This window comes from Amyelois transitella, chromosome 22 (genome assembly GCF_032362555.1).
Source record: "Amyelois transitella isolate CPQ chromosome 22, ilAmyTran1.1, whole genome shotgun sequence".
Classification (NCBI taxonomy): domain Eukaryota; kingdom Metazoa; phylum Arthropoda; class Insecta; order Lepidoptera; family Pyralidae; genus Amyelois; species Amyelois transitella.
In genome coordinates this window covers 7911719-7935772 of record NC_083525.1, presented here as the reverse complement: position 1 = coordinate 7935772, position 24054 = coordinate 7911719, and the positions used below count along the sequence as shown (strand labels likewise).

At 37.4% G+C, this 24054-nt stretch overlaps 3 protein-coding genes across 3 annotated transcripts; 2 read left to right on the top strand and 1 right to left on the bottom strand.

The window, feature by feature from the left end:
* The first annotated feature begins 24 nt into the window (after nt 1-24).
* LOC106129885 (leucine-rich repeat-containing protein 47) lies at nt 25-6022 on the top strand. Its single transcript, XM_013328579.2, has 7 exons — nt 25-778; nt 1253-1416; nt 1639-1909; nt 2746-2905; nt 3574-3676; nt 4518-4682; nt 5296-6022. The coding sequence occupies exons 1-7, from the start codon at nt 157-159 to the stop codon at nt 5404-5406; spliced, it is 1596 nt and encodes a 531-aa protein (XP_013184033.2). The 5' UTR covers nt 25-156; the 3' UTR covers nt 5407-6022.
* Nucleotides 6023-6860: 838 nt separating this feature from the next.
* On the top strand, nt 6861-9372 carry LOC106129888 (DNA repair and recombination protein RAD54-like). The gene has a single exon (XM_013328582.2). The coding sequence runs from the start codon at nt 6971-6973 to the stop codon at nt 9263-9265; it is 2295 nt and encodes a 764-aa protein (XP_013184036.2). The 5' UTR covers nt 6861-6970; the 3' UTR covers nt 9266-9372.
* A 1118-nt stretch (nt 9373-10490) lies between these two features.
* LOC106129880 (protein adenylyltransferase SelO) lies at nt 10491-24054 on the bottom strand. Its single transcript, XM_060950736.1, has 12 exons — nt 23717-24054; nt 23296-23459; nt 22680-22760; nt 22307-22470; nt 19410-19585; nt 18294-18393; nt 16805-16965; nt 16170-16291; nt 12748-12877; nt 11601-11727; nt 11061-11173; nt 10491-10714 (listed from the first exon to the last, which is right to left on the bottom strand). The coding sequence occupies exons 1-12, from the start codon at nt 23903-23905 to the stop codon at nt 10592-10594; spliced, it is 1650 nt and encodes a 549-aa protein (XP_060806719.1). The 5' UTR covers nt 23906-24054; the 3' UTR covers nt 10491-10591.

Here is a 24054-nt window from a genome sequence, read left to right as displayed (position 1 = left end):
GCCAATAATTTTGACGTTACTATTGGATAAGTCAAATATTTGTTTTACGTTTTAATCTGAAACTGTTCGTGGCGTGCGTAATTTGTAAATTTTGTTAGGTACTTACTTATTCATTTATTTATATTTCTACTTTAAATTTGTTAGAAAGTGATCAAGATGAGTGTTTGGCCAGAAATAGCGACAGCGAAGTCAGAAAACCGACATGAAATAAAATTGGCGGGGGCCAACGTCTCTAAACGTATTAGCGAAGGTGGTTTGGATAAAAGTGTGTTCCAACTATCGAGTCTCAACCTTCTAAATATAAGCGACACGTGTCTTACAGTTATTCCCGATGAAATAAAACGACTGGTCAACTTACAATCACTTCTATTATTCGGAAACAAGATAGAAGTCTTCAACGAAAATATAACCTATCTGACGAAACTGAAAGTCTTGGATCTTTCAAGGAATCAACTCAAAAGTATTCCAGACAGTTTAAATAACCTGAAGGAGCTCTCAAGTATCAATTTCAGTTCTAATTCAATCGATACTTTTCCGAAACTTGGTGATTTTCCAAATTTGATCTCTATAGATGTGTCGAATAATAAGTTAACACGTTTCCCTGATGTAGAAGACGCTAATCTGCCTCACTTGACCGACTTCAACGTTAAAAGCAATGCTATTGAGGAATTACCAAATTGTGTGAGTCGCAGTTTGTCACAGTTGAAAAATTTCGATCTTAGCAACAATCAGATAAAGGCAGTCCCGGGTGAACTAGCTTCTATGACAAAATTAAAAGGTAAATATCGTATTTTTTTTATCAACACAATTTTACCTACAACAAATCTGCTTTAAGTTGCCAGATTGATTGAATGATCACAAAAAAATATATACTGTACTATAGATAGCTTTATGTTTACAAACTTTCTTGTAACATAAATGGAGCTAACTCATCATCATATTGTGCAATAATTTCACAATTGCTAAAAATATACACACAGTGACACTAAATAGTAATCTAATTGTGAAAATTTCAAGGTCATCCAACTTGATAGTTCAAAAAGTATTTATGTATTTAAACCAAATTCATTAAACAACTTCTTTTTTTTACCTAATTTATTAAATTAAACTGCATATTTAGACAAATTTAAAATTTATCAAACTACTAGACGCCTACATAGCTTTTGGTTATAACTTTAAAGATAATTGTCATAATTATATGATTATTACATATTTCTTCAAATAATTTATTAAATTAGAAATAATATTTCAGAACTTAACCTCAAAGGAAACAAGTTGACAGACAAACGTCTTATGAAGCTCGTAGACCAGTGTCGCACCAAACAAGTCCTGGACTACATCCGTGAACACTGTCCGAAGACTGACCAGTCACAACCGGCAAGCGGGAAAGGAAAGGGCAAGAAAGGGAAGAAACAGGTTAACATACTTTTAACCCTCTTTCATCTTTTCCAATTTCGACCTCTACAACTGTAATTCAGAACCGGACAAAGCACTACCGCAGCACCCTAGAGGCTGTCAAAAAAATGGTTATAAATATATATAGCACTTGCAAATAAGCTGGCGTCCATAGAGTAGAATTTTAATCAACTGTCTCAGCATGGTAATCATTGTTGTAACAAAGATATTACGTTTTGACAGGAAGAGCAACCACCAGAGGAAGCGATTTGTGACCTCTGCCACTCCCTAAGGATACTGCACGTTGAAGACGACACTGTAAAAGTGAAAATCCTGGAGGCCGAAGTGGGTGCAGTCCGTCCGTACATACTCTGCTGTATCGTTAACGATTTGAACTTCAACGAAGCGTTGTTCAAAAAGTTCATTCAGATGCAAACCAGATTGCATGATACGGTGTGCGACAAGAGGAACGCGGCCACTATAGCTACACACGATATGAGCAAAATTGCACCAGGTAAGTGTTTACCATTTTTTGGAGTGGGAGTATTAGGCACCGACAGTGCGTATGGTTCCCGGCACTGTCATTAAGCATTATTTGTTAACGAGTTGTACCAACGTAATAATATTAATCTTTATTCAAATTAATGTGTTGTTGCTTTAGAGTAATTAATTGTGAACAAAATTGTCTTTCACATTACTTAATTTCAATAAACATGTTAGAAAATATAACAATTTAAAAATAACACCGATATAAAATTCATCCGCGCCGCATGATGTGCAAAACATGACGCTGCGAGGAAGAGAGGCGTGGACTGCGAAGTTTTTTATTTGCGTGGACTAAGCACAGTCTGGAGACTGACGTCAGGTACTTTTCAAAAATGCCACCAAGACTATAATTCCCGTGGGATTTGCGACTCTTCCACGCGTAAGAAGTCGCAGGCAACAGCTAGTATACTAATAACATGAATAAAGAAAAATAAATAATTTTATTTCTTTTTAATAATAACACTGTTGGCGACATATTTATGTTGCCAACAGTGTTATTATACATACATATGGTCACGTCCATATCCCTTGCGGGGTAGACAGAGCCTAGAGTCTTGAAAAGATTGAATGGCCATGTTCAGCTATTTGGCTTAATGGTAGAATTGAGATTCAAACAGTGACAGGTTGCTGGCCCATCGCCTAAAAATAAGAATCCCAAGTTTGTAAGCCTATCCCTTAGTCGCCTTTTACGACATCCATGGGAAAGATATGGAGTGGTCCTATTTTTTTATGGTATTGGTGCCGGGAACCACACGGCACATGTTATTATTAAAGTGTGTAATACTGTAAGTGTTCATCTTCCAGGTGACCTGCTATACACGGCGAAGGCGCCGTCGCAGCTGAAGCTGACGCCGCTGTCGAGGCTGCGCCCCTGCAGCGGGGAGCAGCTGTTCCAGCAGCTGACGGCGGAGGCCGACGCGCTAAGGAAGGAGAAAAAGAGGAACGTCTACTCGGGTATACACAAGTGAGTCTAGCACAATGGTATTTATTAATTAATTAATTATTTTTTTATAGAATGAAGACAAACCTTATATTGTTGTGGGTTTAGCTATAGACACCCAGCAAGTAGCGCATTATATAGGGCTCCCAAGCTGTGAAGAGGGGCGCCGGGGAGACCGAACCGGCATGACGTTACAGCACCTTGAACCAAAACCCAATAATAATGCTGAAGTTATTTCAGTCTTTTTCTTAACTGTTTATTTCCCGTGTGGTTCCCAGCATTTTTGATAGCATAGGACCACTTTGTCTCTTGCCCATGGATGTCGTTAAAAGCAACTAAGGGAATTGCTAATAAACTTGAGATTCTTCTTGAAGGCGATATGCTAGCAACCTGTCACTATTTGAATTTCAATTCCATCACTAAGCATTACAGCTGAACATGTCCTATCCGTCTTTACGAGACTCTGGCTGATTCTGTCTACCCCGCAAATGATATAGACGTGATTTTCTACATATGTATGCATAATTCCCGTAGAGTATATCTTATTACTAAAATCCCATTTGGGACAAGACCGCCATTGTACATATTCTTCTAAATCCAATGACTGTTGTAATTTGTTATATTTATTTTTATGTGCACTAAAGAGTTCACAAACAAACAAACTAATTTCAAAACCTATTTTTCTATTTCAGATACTTGTACTTATTAGAAGGCAAGTCAAAATACCCATGTTTGGAAGACGCTAGCGGAAAAGTGATCAGTTTTCCACCCATAACTAACAGTGAAGAGACGAAAGTAAGTTACAACAAGCTATTTTGTGTATTGGTAACCTAAACTATGTGGCGACATCTCTACGCCAAAGTCACAATAGCCAATCACGCGACAATCTCAGCCAATAACAGCGGAGAGTCTAAATCGCGCAGGCAAAGATTTCAGAGATTGGATTGTAAATAATTAGATAATGCTATCAGCGTTAAGTCTGCCTATTGTACTTTTACAAATTGTAATTGTAACAATAAATAAAGAAAATAAAAAAATTAATAAATAATTTATTCATTCATTAATTCATATAATCACGTCTATATCCCTTGCGGGGTAGACAGAGCAAGCAGTCTTGAAAAACTGATAGGCCACGTTCAGTTGTTTGGCTTGAAATGATAGCATTGAGATTCAAATAGAGACAAGTTGCTAGCCCATCGCCGCAAAAGAAGAACCCCAAGTTTATAAGCCTTTCCCTTAGTCGCCTTTTACGACATCCATCGGAAAGAGGTGGTCCTATTATTTTTTTTACATCGGTGCCGGGAACCACACGGCCATATAAATAACATAGTGAAGTGATAATGAAGTGCCGTGTGGTTCCCGGCACCAATAAAAAAAAGAATAGGACCACTCCATCTCTTTCCCATGGATGTCGTAAAAGGCGACTAAGGGATAGGCTTACAAACTTGGGATTCATTACTAGGCGATGGGCTAGCAACCTGTCACTATTTGAATCTCAATTCTATCATTAAGTCAAATAGCTGAAAGTGGCCATTCAGTCTTATCAAGACTGTTGGCTCTGTCTACCCCGCTTAGGGATATAGACGTGACCATACCTATGTATGTATGTATGAAGTGATAATAACGAAAATTTCAGATGTCACACGAAAGCAAGCGTATGCTGGTGGAGGTGACTTCGCACTCGTCGCACGGCTCCTGTAAGACAGTGATGGACAAGCTCCTCCACGAGTCTCTGGTGCTGGGCATCGGCGACGACCCGAATGAACCCCACGCTGGTTATCATACGCTCACGGTTCAACAGGTAGGGTGAATGTGGTGGAGACGCCATGCTTAAGGCAATTCAGTGAGTGCGAAAGAGATGGATATATTTCTCACTGTTTTTTTATAGCTATAGACGCTTCCTTCGTGACGTGTCGTTTCGTGTTCGACTGCGCTTGAGTGGGATGTTTGTATGGCGGAATGATTATTTCATTGCGTGACTTTTTCGACCTATTTTTGCGTTAAGATGACATTGTATATTTAAATATGTATGTACATATGTTTATATTATCACATATTGATAAGATTAAGTGTATGGTGTACCAATAGAAAATAAAATAGAACCAGTCCGTAACTTTCCCATAGATGTGGCGACTAAGGGGTCGGGAACTTGGGATTCTTCTTTTAGGCAATGGGCTAGAAACCTGTCACTATTTGAATCTTAATTCTATCATTAAGCCAAACAGCTGAACGTGGCCTTTCAGTCTTTCCAAGACTGTTGGCTCTGTCTACTCCGCAAAGGATATAGACGTGATGATATGTTTGTATGTATGTACGGTTATAGACGACTTGTGTGTGTAATTGTAGTATTTATAAGTTAGCAACGCAAGTTCACTCAGTAACAGAGTATAAATATTTCTTTTTCTTTTTTAAAGGTGAAAGTGGTAGATCCAGAGGGCAATCTGAAGAGCGTGTACCCATCGCGAACAGACTGCGTTTACGAAGATGCGACCAACGTGAAAGTATATCGCATGCCAAAGAAATAAAAAATAAATGAAAAAAAAAAACAAAAACAAAAATGGCGCGTCAACTTAATGCATGTTTTCGCTGCTCGATTACTTACTTTTTTTTTGACTAGGGAAATGAAAAACTGGCCAGTGTTAATGTTATTTTTTTTTTCTTCAATACATTTGAAAATTGAATTCGCCTACTCAGTGTTGCCATTTAATTAAGTAAATTACATGGATTATGTTTTTAAGCGGAAATTATTGCAAAAATTTACAGTATTTTGTTTTTCTAGTTAAATTATCCTGTGTGCTATATTTATCTTTGATAGCTTTAAGTTTTTATGGTCGGCGTGAAACACGAATCGCCAATACGCTATTAATTTGTGGTGTCAATATAGTTTGGTAATATAATAAGGGAAAAACAGAGTATAATATAATGGAATCAGTATTTCCGTTAATTGCCAAGCTGTAATTGAGTCCAATGTTTTTTTCAAGCAAAGCTGTTTTTTTAATTTGTTTTATACATGCACAAAGAAGGGATGTTATAAAATTGTCTGTGATTGAATGTATCAAGTCGTCGATGTCACACATCATGAATGTTAAACTAAGAGCAAGTTTTCGTTGTCTGTTTTTTTGAATAAAGTATTTTTATAAATCCGATGCGTTTTAAATGTTAGGATGTTTTTAAAATTAACCTCTTACTATTTCCTTTTTACATTCATAGTTACCGTAAGTCATAAAATAGCACGATATACCAATGGCAGCACGATACTACAAACCTCATGAACATTGGAATGGCATTTTACTTTGTGCTTCGTTCCTGTGGGGATTTTAATAAAATGTAGCAATTGTGACTCCTGTCCTATCAGTCTATCTACAAACATAAATCACGACAAGCAGAGACTACATCATTCGACTTGACACGATCCCAGCGTACTTCTTTCGCTTCATCTATATTCTTAACTCTCTTCATGCAAATCTTCAAGGTCTTATATATCTGTGCCAAATATCGTCAAGTCCATTAGTTTTGAGTTTATTAGTTTCTACACATAAAAATACAATCTTTACATACTTCACGTCTATATCCCTTGCGGGGTAGAAAGAGCTTTTTGGCTTAAGGTGGAATTGAGATTCAAAAAGTGACAGACTGCTAGCCCATAGCCTACATAAGGATACCAAGTTCATTGGGCTGTCCTGTAGGAAAGATATCAAGTGGCCCTATTCTAAAATGCATGGATCCACACGGCGCAATATAGATACAATCTTTATAAATATTAGTTTAATATGGATGAATACTATAAAATGTAACTTACTTTTAGACGCATTAGGTACGTTGTGTATGAAATCTTTGTGATTATTATAAGTTTAATATTTGAAATTTTTCAGTTGGATATTTTTGTGTTTTTCCACATTATGATACTGGCAACATCTTTCTGACAAATGTCAGTGTGACGGACTAGGATTTGAATGACAATGACAGTTTCGAAATTCGTGCGCCGCGCAACGCAAATGTGGGATTTGGTTTGTGGGGATTTGTTTGTTTTGTTTTTGTATATTAACTTTTCACCAAATATTACAAGGAAGTAGCATTTAACTAAGTAAAATGAGGCGCAGTTTAGCGCCTAGCCAGATCGGCTCCAGCGACAGCGTCTTCAAGAGTCCACTAATTGACAAGAAACGAAAGAAAAGGGAATGCGCCCGGATCCCACTCGCACAGAAATCTCCATCTCAATCTTTATCTACTTCAGAACATGAAAATCTGATCCGGCAGATACTTAGCAAGCCTTTTAAAGTACCTATACCGAACTACGTTTCATCATATTGTAGTAAGAGTCTTGGTTTAAAACGGACTCAAGTGCGCCGAGCGCTACACGATCCCGATGAACCAAATGCGCTTGTTCTATACCGTCCTCCTTATATTCCGGAGCACGAAAAGATGAAAATGAGCCCTAATGACATTAAAGTAGCTGTTGTGGTTGATCCAGTGCTTGGGAACATATTGAGACCTCATCAAAGAGATGGGGTTAAGTTTATGTACGATTGTGTCACAGGAAAACAGATTGAAAACGCATTTGGATGTATCATGGCTGATGAAATGGGTTTAGGGAAGACTTTGCAGTGTATCACGCTACTTTGGACATTATTAAGGCAAGGACCGGATTGTAAGCCGACTATTTGTAAAGCGATTATTGTGTGTCCTAGCAGTTTGGTAAAAAATTGGTACAATGAAATTGGGAAATGGTTAGGATCCCGAATCAATGCGTTGGCTATGGATGGAGGCTCCAAAGCTGATATAACATTGAAACTCCAACAGTTTATGAATACATTTGCGGCTTTAAGAGTAGCTACACCAGTGTTGATAATTTCATATGAAACATTTAGGATATATTCAAATATATTGCACTCATCTGAAGTGGGTTTGGTTTTGTGTGACGAAGGTCACAGGCTGAAGAATAGTGAAAACCAAACATACCAGGCTCTGATGGGCTTGAAAGCTAAACGGCGAATTTTGATATCAGGCACTCCAATCCAGAATGATTTGACCGAGTATTTCAGCTTGGTGCACTTTGTGAATGAAGGAATTTTGGGTACCGCACAAGAATTTAAGAAGAGATACGAAAATCCAATTTTGAAAGGTCAAGATGCGTTAGCATCAGTACAAGAGAGGGAGAAGGCACAGGAATGTCTACAAACCCTTACATCTATCGTCAATAAGTGTATGATACGTAGAACAAGTTCATTGCTCACTAAATATTTACCTGTGAAGTTTGAACAAGTCATATGCGTAAAGATGACTCCACTTCAGACCCAAATTTACAAGAATTTCATAAACTCTGATGCCATTCGTAACAAATTCTCTGGTACGGGTGAGAAGAACACATTAAGTGCCTTATCTAGTATTACAACTTTGAAGAAACTATGCAACCATCCCGATTTGGTTTACGATAAAATCATAGAAAGATCCGAAGGTTTTGAAAAGGCTAGAGACTTGTTACCAAGTAATTATGACATAAAAGATGTTAAACCTGAGTATTCAGGTAAACTTATGATCCTAGATTGTATATTGGCAAATTTGAAAACAAACACAGATGATAAAATAGTTCTAGTTTCAAACTACACTCAGACATTAGATTTATTTGAAAAATTATGTAGGAAACGGTGTTATCAGTATGTGAGACTGGATGGTTCGATGACAATTAAGAAGAGAGCGAAAGTGGTTGAAAGTTTCAATCAGAAGGATTCAAAGGAGTGGATATTTATGTTAAGTTCAAAAGCTGGAGGCTGCGGCTTGAATTTGATTGGCGCTAACCGTCTCATCATGTTCGATCCTGATTGGAACCCGGCGAATGACGATCAAGCCATGGCCAGAGTCTGGAGAGATGGTCAGAAGAAGCCGTGCTACATTTATCGGTTACTGGCAACGGGGACAATCGAGGAAAAGATATTCCAAAGACAAGCACACAAGAAAGCATTGAGCGACACTGTTGTTGATCAAAATGAAGAATCATTGCGTCACTTTACATCAGACGACTTGAAAGACCTGTTCCGTTTAGAAGAGAATACATTGTCTGATACGCACAGTAAATTCAAGTGTCGTAGATGCGTGAATAACATTCAGGTGACACTTCCCCCGGAGAATTCGGACTGTACGTCTGATTTATCCAACTGGTATCACTGTGCGGATAAGAAGAGCTTGGCGGATCTTGTCCTGAAACAGTGCTGGGACTTGGCTAAGAGTATTTCATTTGTTTTCCATCACCGATCGGCGCAGTGTGAGGCTAAAGAGGTGGCAGATAAGGATGAGGATAAGGAAAATGTCCAGGAGAGAAAGAGACGGAAGATTATTGATGAAGATTATTCTGAGCCAGATGATAGCGCAGATGAAGATTATGAGTAATTGTTTTTTTTATGTTTTTGTTTATTCAAAGGTGAAAAATTATGTTTTAGTTATTGTACAAATTATGATAAGCAGATTGTGGAGATAATTATATTATTTTGATTATATTTCTTTTTTTATTATCTCAAGTCCATGATCAATCACTTTTACGTAATTGTCTGTGCAATATAGACTTAAGAGCATTAAGACACACTCGGCTAAACCACTAGACCTATTTGGATGAAATTTTGCCTGAAATTAGTTAAATCGAGGTCAGGCATGACATGACGTTTTATTTCATACCTCTGTCACATGTCAGCGCAGTAATCTGTCGAAGCTAAGTACTGTCGAAATAAAATCTGCTGAACAAGTATGTAAGTACATTTCAAAATGGCTTCTGTCAAAGTAGTATTTTTCGAAGGTGTGCTTTGTCTAAGCAATTTAAGTCGAAGTTGTGTTTTTAGAAATTGAGACCCTGTCGAATTTCAAACCTACAGTCCTGATGACAAGATGATTCTGCAGCTAGTACTATAATTAAACAAGAATACTGGTAAAAAAAAGTTTTATTATAAAATAATGACATTTTTTATAGTAAAAAAATAAACTTAATAATTATTGCTTTAACATCTCATATTATATGAAATTAAATTATACATATTAATCAAATTTATAATAACATAACATTTGCATCTACAATTTGCATATTTTAATGATATACAATACAATAGCAACGTAAGTATATACTTATATCTATATATTAATAATCCATAATAATTTAAGAATATTTTCCTAAATCCCAGTTTATTTTTACATATGTTACTCACAAATGACGTTTGCATACGTCAACAATTACCTCTCGCCTTCACCCAATCAGAGTGAAAGTTTATTTCTTAAATCTCTTGTACATTCTAGTACCTCCGTCTAGTACCTTGATCAAATCTGGGAATTTATAGCGTAAAGTCAGGTCAAGAGTACCCTAAACCTACGACTTAGCCTGATGATATTGGCGAATGTGAATGAAACAAAATAATTGTATATGTATATATACGAAGTGGTTTCTCGGTCGGCATTTCCCGACATTCTAGAATAAGACCACCCCATGTCTTTCCCACCTATGACGTAAAAGGCGAATAAGAGAAAGGCTTATAAACTTGTGATTTTTCTTGTCTTTTCATTCATCTTATTTACATCATTTTGTCATACAGCTGAACATGACCTTTTCAGTCTTTTCAACACTACATACATGTATCTATATATGCAAAGGAAGTATGCAGAGATCGTGGCAAGTGGAAAGATGTAGTCTCTGCCTACCCCTCCGAGAAAAAGCGTGAGGCGGGCGGAAAAAAACTAGCTGGAACAGCTTAGTTTAAGTCCGTAAGACCAGCTCGGTGGTTGTGATGAGTACCCTCGCTTTTCCGCCTCCTCATTCGGTTCAAATGGTTTCTCGAACAGTTTCAGAAGGAATCGTACCTGTGAAATAAAATGTACATATATTACTGCATATTATAAAATGATTTAGTTACCCATAGCTTCTTCTAATTTACTTCAAATATTTTTTTTTATTATTATTATGGGACATTTTATGATTAATTTATTTAATTAACACTTATATGTATAGCCAATGTTTGCATTAGTACCTAGATTTGAGAACTATAGAAACTGTGTCATGTAAACACTTGGTGTAGCTGAATAAATAAAGATCCGTAAAACAAAAACTGAATAACGTAGGAAAATCAAGGACGTCCTGGCAAAAGGTACTCTTGACCTGACCATTCAGCCAAAATCCGAATGTGCTTACCTACAAATAAAATGTTACCTTTTCAAAATCGTTATTTTCTGCATCATTGATGGCCTCCTGCATTATCCAGTTGCGAGGGACGTACACGGGATTCGCTTTACACATACGTGATGTCCTTTCCTCTTCTGACACTAGAAATTAGAAAATAAAAAATAATAACCTATAAACGCTCATTCTAGCATTGAATTTTTTTTTAATAAATTACATTTTATCTTTATCAATCGAACACACTAGTGTGTTATGACAAGGTTTAAATAAATTAACGAGGATTTTAAATGACTTGTATCCATGGCTGGTTATTTTTTTGTTTTATTAAAAAAAAATTATAAATTATAGGTACGTTCGCTTTTTATAATGACGTGAAACGGGACCGGCAATAGTTATCGCGCGATAAAAACAGCGTCGCGCGTGCCATGCCACGGGGGCAAGAGCGGAGTTTAAGAAACAACTTGTTTCACCCAATTAGTTATATATCTGGACGATGTGATGATGACGTACGAACACATATAACACCCTTCAATGTACGTGGGGGGTTAAAACAAGTTGAATGCTCTTTACCTTTCTCAGCTTGGAGCCTGTCGATGTATTTGTTAACCCAAGCACTCCAGTCGGAGGCCTCTTGTACTTTATTTAGTGACCACTTGCTTTCCAGGGTAGTTTTGTCGGTTAGTTGACTCTGGGGCACCTGTTCATAAAGGTATTGTTTAAGTTTATTATTTTGTGTGAGTCAGACTTCTTTGGTTTGCCGTTAGGAGCGTTGCTGTTTGGCTTAATGATAGAATTGAGATTCAAATAGTGACAGGTTGCTAATTCCTGTACCTAATTGGATCAGATTCAGAATTTGTTTCTTCACAAAATGCATTTTCCGCCGAATGTAAATATTGGAAATTTGTACCTACTTCCTAAAATGGGCCCTCTTCGAGGATATTAAAGTTTATAACATCTTATTCTGTTATTTCTTATTAATTACAAACTTTTACCCGCAGATTCGCCCTCGAGAATTAAGTACCACCTACATGCGCGAATTAAGAGCCTTACTTACACGCGCTAATTTAGCGTCATCATAACAATCAAACAAAGATTTTTTAAATAAATATATACGGGCCAAATTACACTGATTGAGTCAACCTCGAAGTAAGTTCGAGACTTGTGTTTCGAGATACTAACTCAACGATACTATATTTTATAATAAATACTTATATAGATAGACATCCAAGACCCAGGCCAATCAGAAAACGTTCTTTTTTCATCATGCCCTGGCCGGGATTCGAACCCGGGACCTCCGGTGCCACAGACAAGCGTATTACCGCTGCGCTACAGAGGCCGTCGATTTAAATTATTAGTATGGACGACCAGAAACCGCCGAGCTTGCATGAAGAGAGTTATGAATGTGGATGAAGCGAAGGAAGTATGCAGAGATCGTGGCAAGTGGAAAGAGGTAGTCTCTGCCTACCCCTCCGGGAAAGAGGCGTGATTTTATGTATGTATAATAAATAAATAAATATATACGGGACAAATTACACTGATTGAGTTAGCCTCGAAGTAAGTTCGAGACTTGTGTTACGAGATACTAACTCAACGATACTATATTTTATAATAAATACTTATACTTATATAGATAAATATCCAAGACCCAGGCCAATCAGAAAAAGTTCTTGTCTCATCTTGCCCTGGCCGGGATGTATGTATGTATGGGCGACTATACCTCAGCTAATTGCCGGAAGGTGGCGGTGAAGTCAGCCCTCGTCCTCTCCATGATGGTCAGAAAGTTGTCCACCAGTTCATCGTCGCCATCTTGGATCGTGGTCAAACCGAGCTTGATCAAGTATGTTTGTCTGGAATTAAATATTGTTTGTTTGTTTGTTTGTTTGTAAACTCTTTATTGCACATAAAAATAAATATAACAAAATCAGAACAGTCATTGAATATAAAAGAATATGTACAATGGCGGACTTATCCCAATCGGGATTTCTTCCAGTCAACCAAAATAAAAAGGAAAATCAAAGTCAAAGAGGCAGCGCAGTTAAAAGCATTGAGGATGCGTTACAATAATCAATAAATTACAAACTAATTAATGATAAACATACATAAATAAAATATATATAAACATACATAAATATAAGTACACTCAAATGTTAGATGCATCAGAATACAGTCTTTTGATTAGTGTTTTAAAAGAACTTAGGTTAGGGGCAGATCTCGTATCTTGGGGAAGATCATTCCAAAGCTGAGCAGAACGTACACTAAAAGATAAACCATAAGTTCGAGAGGAATAAGGAGGAATAAGTAATTTGGGATCGTTATGAGACCGCAAACGACTAGCCGTCTCACGGAATGAGAAATTATCATGAAGATAGTGGGGGAAAGAAGGATTAAAAAGGACATTAAACAAGAGAGATAGTGTGTGAACATTACGTCTAAGGCGAATTGGGAGCCAATTCAATTGGCGACGAAACTCTGAAACATGATCGAACTTACGAAGACCGAAAACAAAGCGAATGCCCTGGTTTTGTAAACGCTCTAACTTGTCAAGCAATTCTTCAGTAATGTTCAAACAAGCAACATCGGAATAATCTAGAAGAGGAAAAAGAAGCGACTGAACAAGCACAACTTTAGTGACGACGGGTAAAAATTTTTGCATTCGGCGAAGTGAGTGTAACGACACATACATCTTACGGCTGATTTCATTAATATAGGGAATCCACGAGAGAGTCTGGTCAATGATGATACCCAGATTAGTCACTTTGGGAGATAAAGGAATAATATTGTTATTCAGAACTAGGCTAGGAACCATCACATTTTCCAATTTCGAAATATAATGCGGACTACCAATAACAATGGCCTGTGACTTGGCAGCATTAACTAAAAGACCAAAACGGCTTGACCAATCTGCAATCCTCTCCAAATCCGAATTAATGGTACTAAAAGCATCATTAATATCATCCAGACTAGCAGACGCATAGATCTGTAAGTCATCGGCATAAAGATGAAAATTAGAGGAAAGAGATGCAGTAATGCCATCAACGAATATTGAGAACAGAACCGGAGAAAGAATGCCACCCTGCGGAACACCAGCTACTAGATCACACCAATCTGAGAAGCAATCATTCAATTTTATACGTTGTTTACGACCAGTAAGGTAAGATGAAAACCAACAGAGGGCATTTGAGGAAAAATTTAAAGTACGTAAAATTTCAACCAAAATATCGAAATCGACAGTATTAAAAGCACTTGTGAAATCAAGAAGAACAAGTACGGTAAGCTTTTTATTATCAATATTAAAACGGATGTCATCCGTAATTTTTACAAGAGCTGTCGTAGTACTATGGCCACATTTAAAACCTGATTGAAAAGAACTTAAAATATTATAGCGAGATAAGTGTGCACTTAATTGTTGATGGACATGATATTCCAAGATTTTTGACAGCACAGACAGAATTGAAATAGGACGCAAATGAGAAGGACTTGAAGGCGAATTTCTTTTAGGAAGAGGAATTATGTGAGCGAGTTTCCAATTAGTGGGAAAGATGCCCGACGATATGGAACAGTTTAAGATGTTTACAATATAAGGGGCAATCAATTCCGCTATCGGTTTAATCATATCAAGGGATATAGCGTCATCACCTACTGCCCTTGAATTAATGGACTTAATTAATTTTATTGCATCGTCAATGGTAATCTCATTTATACAGAAAGAGGGGAAATCACAAGAAGGTTGAACAGCCAGACTAGCAAGCGTTGCCTGTTTCGTAAATGACGAACAATTCTTAGAAGAAGAACAAAAGTGCCTATTTAATTCATTTACGTCCATATCAAAACTCTCCTCAGGTCCTTGCTTTCCAAAACCCAAACCCTTCAAAAACTTCCACAATTTACCAGGGGGACAGTTTTCCACATTAGAATGAATATATTTGCGCTTAGCATCCCTACATTTTTTATTGCAAAAATTACGAAGAAAAACATAAGCAGAATGGTTCTCAGCAGATGGGCACTGACGTAATTTTAATTTAGCTTTATCTCTTCTGGCCATGCACTTCCTGATCTCGGGTGTGAGCCAAGGAGCAGGGTTATGTTTAATGCGAATAGGATGAAGAGGAGCATGTTTATCGAAAAGTGATAATAAGATTTCGTTGAATTTAGAGACCTTTGAATCTACGTCTGTAGCCATTAAAACAGTGCTCCAGTCCGCATTATTAAAATCAGTTAAAAATAACTGTTCATTAATTGCCGTGAAATCACGACGGAAAATAACTTTGTGTCTACGCTTAGGAGAACGCAACTTAAAAGACGCATAAAGAAGGTCATGAGCAGAAAAACACACTGCATTAAATTGGCCATGAACTGACACAAGATCCGGGGAAGAAGTGATAATAAGATCAAGAAAAGATGGCGGACCATTATGTGGAAAATGTGTAGCGCTAAGAGGAAGGCAGTGTAAATTTAAAGAATGAAGAAGAGAAAGAAGAGATCTTGATCTTGAATCATTTTTAATAAGACAAGTATTAAAATCCCCCATTATAATAATGTGTTCGAAACGACTACGATAATCCGACAAAAGAAGCTCAAAAGAGGAAAAGTAATTTATATGAAGAGAAGGGCAATAATATACACCAAGAAGAATTTTAGTATGAGAAAGGGAAATTTCTAGAAAAAGGTGTTCAGGGTTTTCATATGCAGAAGGAGATTGAGATAAAATTTGGCATGGTATTTAATATTTATTTATAATTATTTTTTTTAACTAGTCTGCAGCGGGAGATACGGTAAATAGCCTATGTTACTGCTGAAGGTCAGCATGGGAAGGCCTAGACGAATGTATCTTGATCAAATTAAGGACGTCCTGGCAAAGGGTCAGGTCAAGAGTACCCGAAACCGCCGAGCTTGCATGAAGAGAGTTACGAATGTGGATGAAGCGAAGGAAGTATGCAGAGATCGTGGCAAGTGGAAAGATGCAGGCGTGATTTTACGTATGTAATGTACTGCTGAAAGAAATTCTGGATTGGGTAACCTCCTCAACCTTTGCAGGGAAACCTAGCTCATATTGGATCACGGTTACAAATCCAATTTCCCAATTAGGTACCTCGCTGTAAGAACACCGGTTAGCACTGAAACTAATGTAGGTACACTTACAAAACCTTATCCGTGACGTATTTCTCCAAAGTATCACCGACGGCCGCTATCTTCCCTTTCTGGTCTTCCGTCAATATCGGCTGGAGGGCCTCAGCGAATTTCTCCAAGTTCCATAGCATTATCTGAAATGAATATTGATTTAAAAAAAATAACAAATGTCAAACGCCTGTCAATGACTGAAAATTAAGACGTTCGGTTAGACAGAACAAATGAAAGATATACCTACTAGTTGAATATATGTTTTGGCGAAGAGTTACGAAATTATTGGTTTTCGAAATTAAGATCGTGTCAGATTTCAGAATGACAGTTCATGGCCAGACTTTGGAGGCAGAATGGCCAGATATTGGAGGCGGAATGGCCATATATTGGAGGCGGAATGGCCATATATTGGAGGCGAAATGGCCATATATTAAAAAGCGGACTGACCATATATTGGAGGCGGAATGGCCATATATTGGAGGCGGAATGGCCATATATTGGAGGCAGAATGGCCATATATTGGAGGCGGAATGGCCATATATTGGAGGCGGAATGGCCATATATTAAAAGGCGGACTGACCATATATTGGAGGCGGAATGGGCAATCATTGTTACAGACATCACGATCTATAAAACTTAAACTTTAACATTCTCACCTCTGGTTGCTTATAAAAAGCATAGCGTCCAAGATCATCAGAACTGTTAGGCACATAGTGTCTACTGTAGTGCTCTATGAAACCGTATGGCCCGTAGTCTATGGTCAGACCTAGGACGCTCACATTGTCCGTGTTTAACACGCCGTGGGTAAAGCCGAAACCTGGAATAAAAAGTACATACATACATATGGTCACGTCTATATCCCTTGCGGGGTAGACTGAGCCAACAGTCTTGAAAAGACTGAATGGCCACGTTCAGCTATTTGGCTCAATGATAGAATTGAGATTCAAATAGTGACAGGTTGCTAGCCCATCGCCTAAAGAAGAATCCCAAGTTTGTAAGCCTATCCCTTAGTCGCCTTTTACGACATCCATGGGAAAGAGATGGAGTGGTCCTATTCTTTTTTTCAATGGTGCCGGGGACCACACGGCACGGCAAAAAGTACACGTTTGTAATATCTTTATTGCACAGAAATTTACCGCCATTTTCTTAGTGCCGTGTGGTTCCCGGCACCAATATAAAAAAGAATAGGAATACTCCATCTCTTACCCATGGATGTCTTAATTCTGCGCGGTCGAATATTGCCGATTGTGGCGACATCTCTACGCCACAAGTCACAAAAATCACTACATAGTATAAAACAAAGTCTATTTTAGTCTGTTTGTCTGTATGCTTAAATCTTTAAAATTACGCAACGGATTTTAATGCGGTTTTTTGTAACAGGTAGAGTGATTCAAGAGGAAGGTTTTTATGTATAATAACATTTATAATTTTGCACCCGTGCGAAGTCGCGTCGGGTCGCTAGTAAATTATAAAATCACGCGACGCTATCAAAGTCAAAAACAGCGTAAATCCTAAATCGCGCAAGCAATGATTTCACGGCTTGGTGCTATATATACAACCTCCGACACAACATCGTCTGTCGCGCGGTTCCCCAGGCATAACACCTAGCCTGGCGGAAGATCTTCCCTTTGGTGGCGGTCGAGCCGAATCATCGCTCCGACGATGTCAATACTTTTTCAGTTCACGCAGTTAGCAGTACACTCACAAAATTTGACAGAATTTTTAACAACTTCAGAAGCGAATATTTCACAAAACACTGCCAAGAAATTGTCCTTTTAAAGCAAATATTTCACAAAATACTGGTAACAACGAAAAATATCTTACAATAGCCCAAAAGGATAAATTCATACATACATATGATGACGTCTATATCCCTTACGGGGTAGACAGAGCCAACAGTCTTGAAAATACTGATAGGCCACGTCCAGCTGTTTGGCTTAATGATAGAATTGAGATTCAAATAGATATAAATTCACAAAAAAAAATTACGACTCCATATTGAACTGATAACCTATACCTTGCCTGGTACCTGTATCAAGTAGCAGGTACCCATCACCGCTAATCTTCCTACAATTGAATGTAAACAACTTATCGTATATCTTTGCCCATAAAACACATTCGCATAAAAAAAAAAAAAACCTATACCTTGCCAAGTGGCGACCATGTCCAGATTCTTGTGAGCCACCTCGGAATACAACTTGACATACTTGTCTTCGTCATCCACGCCGATTTGGGGGAAATAATTCTGAAAATCATTTATTCAATTAAGTAATTACATAACGTAATTACATAAGTGCCGTGTGGTTCCCGGCACTATTACAAAAAAGAATAGGACCACTCCATCTCTTTCCCATGGATGTCGTAAAAGGCGACTAAGGGATAGGCTTATAAACTTAGGATTCCTCTTTTAGGCGATGGGCTAGCAACCTGTCACTATTTGAATCTCGGTTCTATCATTAAGCCAAATAGCTGAACGTGGCCATTCAGTCTTTTCAAGACTGTTGGCTCTGTCTACCCCGCAAGGGATATAGACGTGACCATATGTATGTATGTAATTACATAACAAGATTAATATTGTGCCGGGTGGTACCCGGGACCAATAAAAAAAAGAAAAGGACCACTCCATCTCTTTCCCATGGATGTCGTAAAAGGCGACTGAGGGATAGGCTTATAAACTTGGGCTTCTGCTTTTAGGCGATGGGCAAGCAACCCGTCACTATTTAACTCTCAATTCTATCATTAAGTCAAATAGCTGAACGTGGCCATTCAGTCTTTTCAAGACTGTTATATGTATGTATGTATGTATGTATGAATGTTTTTTTTTCACATTTTCCATTATTTCTTCGCTCCTAATAATTGCAGCGTGATGTAATAAAAGCCTAAAGCCATCCTTTTAATTCGAACCAGTAGTGCCTGAGATTAGCGCGTTCAAACAAACAAACAAACTCTTCAGCTTTATAATATTAGTATACATACATACATACATATGATCACGTCTTTATCCCTTACGGGGTAGACAGAGCCAACAGTCTTGAAAAGACTGATAGGCCACGTTCAGCTGTTTGGCTTAATGATAGAATTGAGATTCAAATAGTGACGGGTTGCTAGCCCATCGCCTAGAAGAAGAATCCCAAGTGTATAAGCCTGTCCCTTAGTCGCCTTTTACGACATCCATGGGAACGAGATGGAGTGGTCCTGTTCTTTTTTTTTATTGGTGCCGGGAACCACACGGCATTAGTATAGATTAAGAATATTACAAACCTTTATAACATGGTCCACCATAGCTTTCATCGTATGCGGCTCCCGCCTCTTGAGAAGAATCTCTACGGAGCCCAAGCGGTACCAACTCGGGGCCACTCTCAGCACTATAGCCGCGTTCTCCTGCTTCGCCCGCCCGCTGTATGTTTTGTCTCGCCATATTTTGTGCTCTTCGCTCACTGTGAGAGTACTATCGTTTGATTTCTTTCGATCGATATATCAAATTCAAATTTTTTATTCATTATAATTCGTATCGCTTTATAATTGTCATACATTGACTGGAAGAGATTGCTTTAGCGATAAGTCCGCCTTTGTACCATCTATATCTGCTTTGTGTTGTTTTGTATGTTTTCTCTTATGGTGCAATAAAGAGTTTTATCTATCTATCTATCTACCTATTGGTTTCACAAAAAAATTCAAAATTTTTATTCATTATTATAGGATACTTCATATCGCTTAATAATAGGGATGTGGACTGTACTCAAATAAGTATAAAATTTTACCACGAAAAGGTAGTTTCTATAGTAAAAATAATAAAAAACACAATATTTTCCTCAATAAACAAGGGATTATTTTTTTATTTAATAAAATGTAATTAAATATTTCACCCTCAAGTCACGTGACAATGAACACCAATCAAAATGCGTGATGTCACGCGTTGCAATACAAGAATTTTCGCTGTCAAATACTTTGGTGTTTGTTGATATTTGGATCATATTATTACCGTGATTACCGTCCGATTATCTTAGCCACGGAAATACTTTGTGTAGAATGAGTCTGTTCTTTTTCTCTTTCACATTCTGCTATTGATTCCAATCTTTGCCTTTTAACTGCTAATAGTCGAGTTGTTATGTTTTTGGTTCGTCTTTTCTATCGGGTTGACATGCAAACTTTCTTGGCACACAACCTGCTCTCAGTCTGATCTGGGATACTGTGCCCATCAAATGATATTCTGGATAATTCTCCATATCATTGGCAACTATAATGAAACTACGAAACATTGTTTACTTTATTTCTAACCTGAAAATTCGAGATTTCGTCTTTGAAAACTTGAAGAGTTAAATTATTTTAATACAAGTAAATGTAACAAATATTATCAAACTTACATCAAAATGATCCTCACAGAAATACATTTTACTTTGTGTAGATACAAGTGCCGGATCCCGACGGGCTAATTGAAGTCAATTTTTCAGCATCGTTTTTGTACGTGGAACGTGAATAAACAGTTTTTCAGGTGTTTTAATAGTTGTAATTTTACACTGCTACAAAATTTTATAAATATTGTGCGGTGCCGCACAATATTTATAAAATTTTGAATTCATATTATTATCACACAACTATGAAATAACTATTCATTGCATACAACTTCGACAATATTTTATAACGCGTGACATCACAGCGGCCGTTTGACAGGTATCCGCGTTTTAGCGCGAAATTTTAAATGAAATTTTAAATAAATTATTTTAAAGGTATTACTTCAAATAAAAAAATAATAATAAATAGTTTGGGTTATATTTGGTACTTATGCATGGTTTTAAACACTTTCCCAAAAATAGTCCACATCCCTATTGTCAAATCTTTTGGTTTCACAACATTGGTTGACGTCTAATAAATTACTTAAAACTAAGTTTACTGCCGCTTCCGAGGCGTCAGTGCAGAAGAAGCGGTAACAAATATAGAAAGTACTTATATCAAAATATATTGATCGATTAATTAGAAATTTGTCCTGTACTTAGGTTCTTTGTGTATTCAACTGATAAGCTAGGATCTTCACAAATCCTTTCAGGAATGGAAATTATCATATTTTTTTAATTTACGCGGGCTCACACTTATACATATAATATAAAAATTAATAAATAAATAAAAAAAGAAATTATTCCTTATTTCTTCACACTTTTAAAAAAATCATAGTACTACCTACTTATAAAAAGCAAAAGAAATGAATGTTAAAGTCAATTCTTAAAAACCACAAGAACGATTTTGATGATATTTGGCACAGAGACAGAAAAAACCTTTAGAAGTTACTTTTTTACATAAAATCCTAAGCATACGAAGTATTTATGAATATGGGTAGATATATTAAAGATATGACTGGTGACAAATCTTTCAACATACATCCATAAAATCACGCCTTTTTCCCGGAGTGGTAGGCAGAAACTACATCTTTCTACTTGCCACGATCTCTGCATACTTCCTTCGCTTCATCCACATTCATAAATCTTTTAATGCAAGCTCGGCGGTTTTGGGTACTCTTGAACTATATATATATCAATACATACATATAGTCACGTCTATATCCCTTACGGGGAAGACAGAGCCAGTAGTCCCAAAAAGACTGAATGGCCACGTTCAGCTGCTCGTTCATGAACAATATACATACATACATACATACATAAAATCACGCCTCTTTCCCGGAGGGGTAGGCAGAGACTACCTCTTTCCACTTGCCACGATCTCTGCATACTTCTTTCGCTTCGTCCACATTCATAACTCTCTTCATACAAGCTCGGCGGTTTCGGGTACTTTTGACCTGACCCTTTACCAGGACGTCCTTAATTTGATCAAGATACGTTCGTCTAGGTCTTCCCACTCCGACCTTTCCCTCCACACTCTCCTTGTATATCTGCTTAGTCAACCTGCTTTCATTCATCCTCTCCACATGACCGAACCATCTTAACATACCCTTTTCTATTCCTGTAACTACATCTTCTTTCACATCACAACATTCCCTTATCACGCTGTTCCTTATCCTGTCACTCAATTTCACACCCATCATACTCCTTAACGCTCTCATTTCCACTGCATTTATTCTGCTTTCATGCTTCTTATGAACAATATATATATCAAATAACATCTTAATACCAGATTCGGCAGGCTAATAAGAAATTAAGTACTCTTACCCACCAAGCCGGCTGCCCTTGTGGTGGGGATGCCCAGAAAGTGGCAAGCTTCAGACGCCAGCATCTCTCTGATGGACGAACGGAGGACAGCACGTCCGTCCCCGAAGCGGGAATACGGAGTCTCACCGGAGCCTTTAAGTTGAGGTTGCCACGATTCTCCTTTACTGAAAGAAACATCAATAATTTATCATTTACATGCATACATATGTTGTCATCTATATCCCTTGCGGGGTAGACAGAGCCAACCATCTCGAAATGACAGGCCACGGTCAGCTTACTGATGGCATTGAGATAAAAATATTGACAGGTTACTAGTCCATAGCGTTCAAGAAGGATCCCAAGTTTATAAGCCATTTCCTTAGTCATCTTTTACCTGTTCACATATTCTCCAAGTATATGAGCTCGGCCGTCTCCTAGCTGATCTGCCCAGAAACCGAACTGATAGCCTCCATATCTGGAAAAAGATAAATAAACCTCTTATTCATTAGCTGTTTATTTTTTTTACAAATATATTGAGTCTCACTTAGGAATAGGAGGATTTTCATGATCAGTTCAGTAGTTCTTACAAACACACAATCAAAGTGACAACCTTTATCATATCAACTGATTTTAAACTTGTGCGTTGAATTAAAGGTACAAAACAGGCACATAACATGACCAGGTGACCACATATCATTGTAACATGATTTGAAATGTCAGAGATAAAATATAGGTACTTCACCCCTACAGTATAGATACATATGGTCACATCTATATCCCTTGCGTGTTAGACAGAGCCAACAGTCTTGAAAAGACTGAATGGCCACGTTCAGCTATTTGGCAAAATGATAGAATTGAGATTCAGACAGTGACAGGTTGCTAAAAAAAAGATCCCAAGATTTTAAGCCTATCCCTTAGTCGCTATTAGTCCCTTTTATGACATCCATGGGAAAGAGATGGAGTGGTTCTATTCTTTTTTTGTATTGGTATAGGCATTCCTACTTTCATACCTGTGACACACAGTCAGGCCGCCTTCAGGTAGATACTTTCCAGCGATAAGGTCCACAAACTCCTCCGAATCAGTCACAGCTGGATCCAGATCCAGTACATTCACGAGGCAATCCTCGGAGGCACAAACCAAATGGACTTTACCGATCAGAGGTTCTGTCGGTACCTAATATATTAAAAGAGTCATTTTAATAAATAAAACTAATTGAGATGTAAATGTCAATTTTTTTTTTTCAATCTTAATATTTTTTAAATAAACTAAAACTTCAGGCCAATCTAAAATATTACTTAAGTTTATATTACGCCAAAAACGGCGTCGCGCGTCCGTGCTACGGGGGCTGGTAATGATGACGACTTTTAAAATGTTCAAGATGAAAATTAAGTCAACATATTTAAGAGAATAATAAGCCAAACTATTTTAACCTTCGAAAACACTGCATTTTTCACAGCCACAGGTACATTATACTCTGGATTCTCGTCTATCGGTAGTTCTGCGTATACTGGAGGCTCCTTGAACTTCCAATCTTTCATATTGCTAATTTTCATCTTCGATCCAATATGAACTTTTCGCTCATGTAACAATGTCGTAAAGACACAAAATGCGCGTTTCATTAGTTCGATATATTTACAAGATAAACTTTATATCATTTGTCACTAATTAATGCAACATCATCTATACAAAACATAAATTTTTGAAGAAAACAAAGTATATATTTAATTGTGCAATAATGTAAAATACAGTGAAATGAACAATCTGTGGT

Coding starts and splice junctions, on each gene's coding strand:
- LOC106129885 (XM_013328579.2), top strand. CDS start 157: ATGAGTGTTTGGCCAGAAATAGCGACAGCGAAGTCAGAAAACCGACAT. Junction 1,910..2,745: donor TATGAGCAAAATTGCACCAG/GTAAGTGTTTAC, acceptor TTCATCTTCCAG/GTGACCTGCTATACACGGCG. Junction 2,906..3,573: donor GTCTACTCGGGTATACACAA/GTGAGTCTAGCA, acceptor TTTCTATTTCAG/ATACTTGTACTTATTAGAAG.
- LOC106129888 (XM_013328582.2), top strand. CDS start 6,971: ATGAGGCGCAGTTTAGCGCCTAGCCAGATCGGCTCCAGCGACAGCGTC.
- LOC106129880 (XM_060950736.1), bottom strand. CDS start 23,905: ATGAAACGCGCATTTTGTGTCTTTACGACATTGTTACATGAGCGAAAA. Junction 22,761..23,295: donor GGCCTGACTGTGTGTCACAG/GTATGAAAGTAG, acceptor ATCTTTTTCCAG/ATATGGAGGCTATCAGTTCG. Junction 12,878..16,169: donor TACGTCACGGATAAGGTTTT/GTAAGTGTACCT, acceptor ATTTAATTCCAG/ACAAACATACTTGATCAAGC.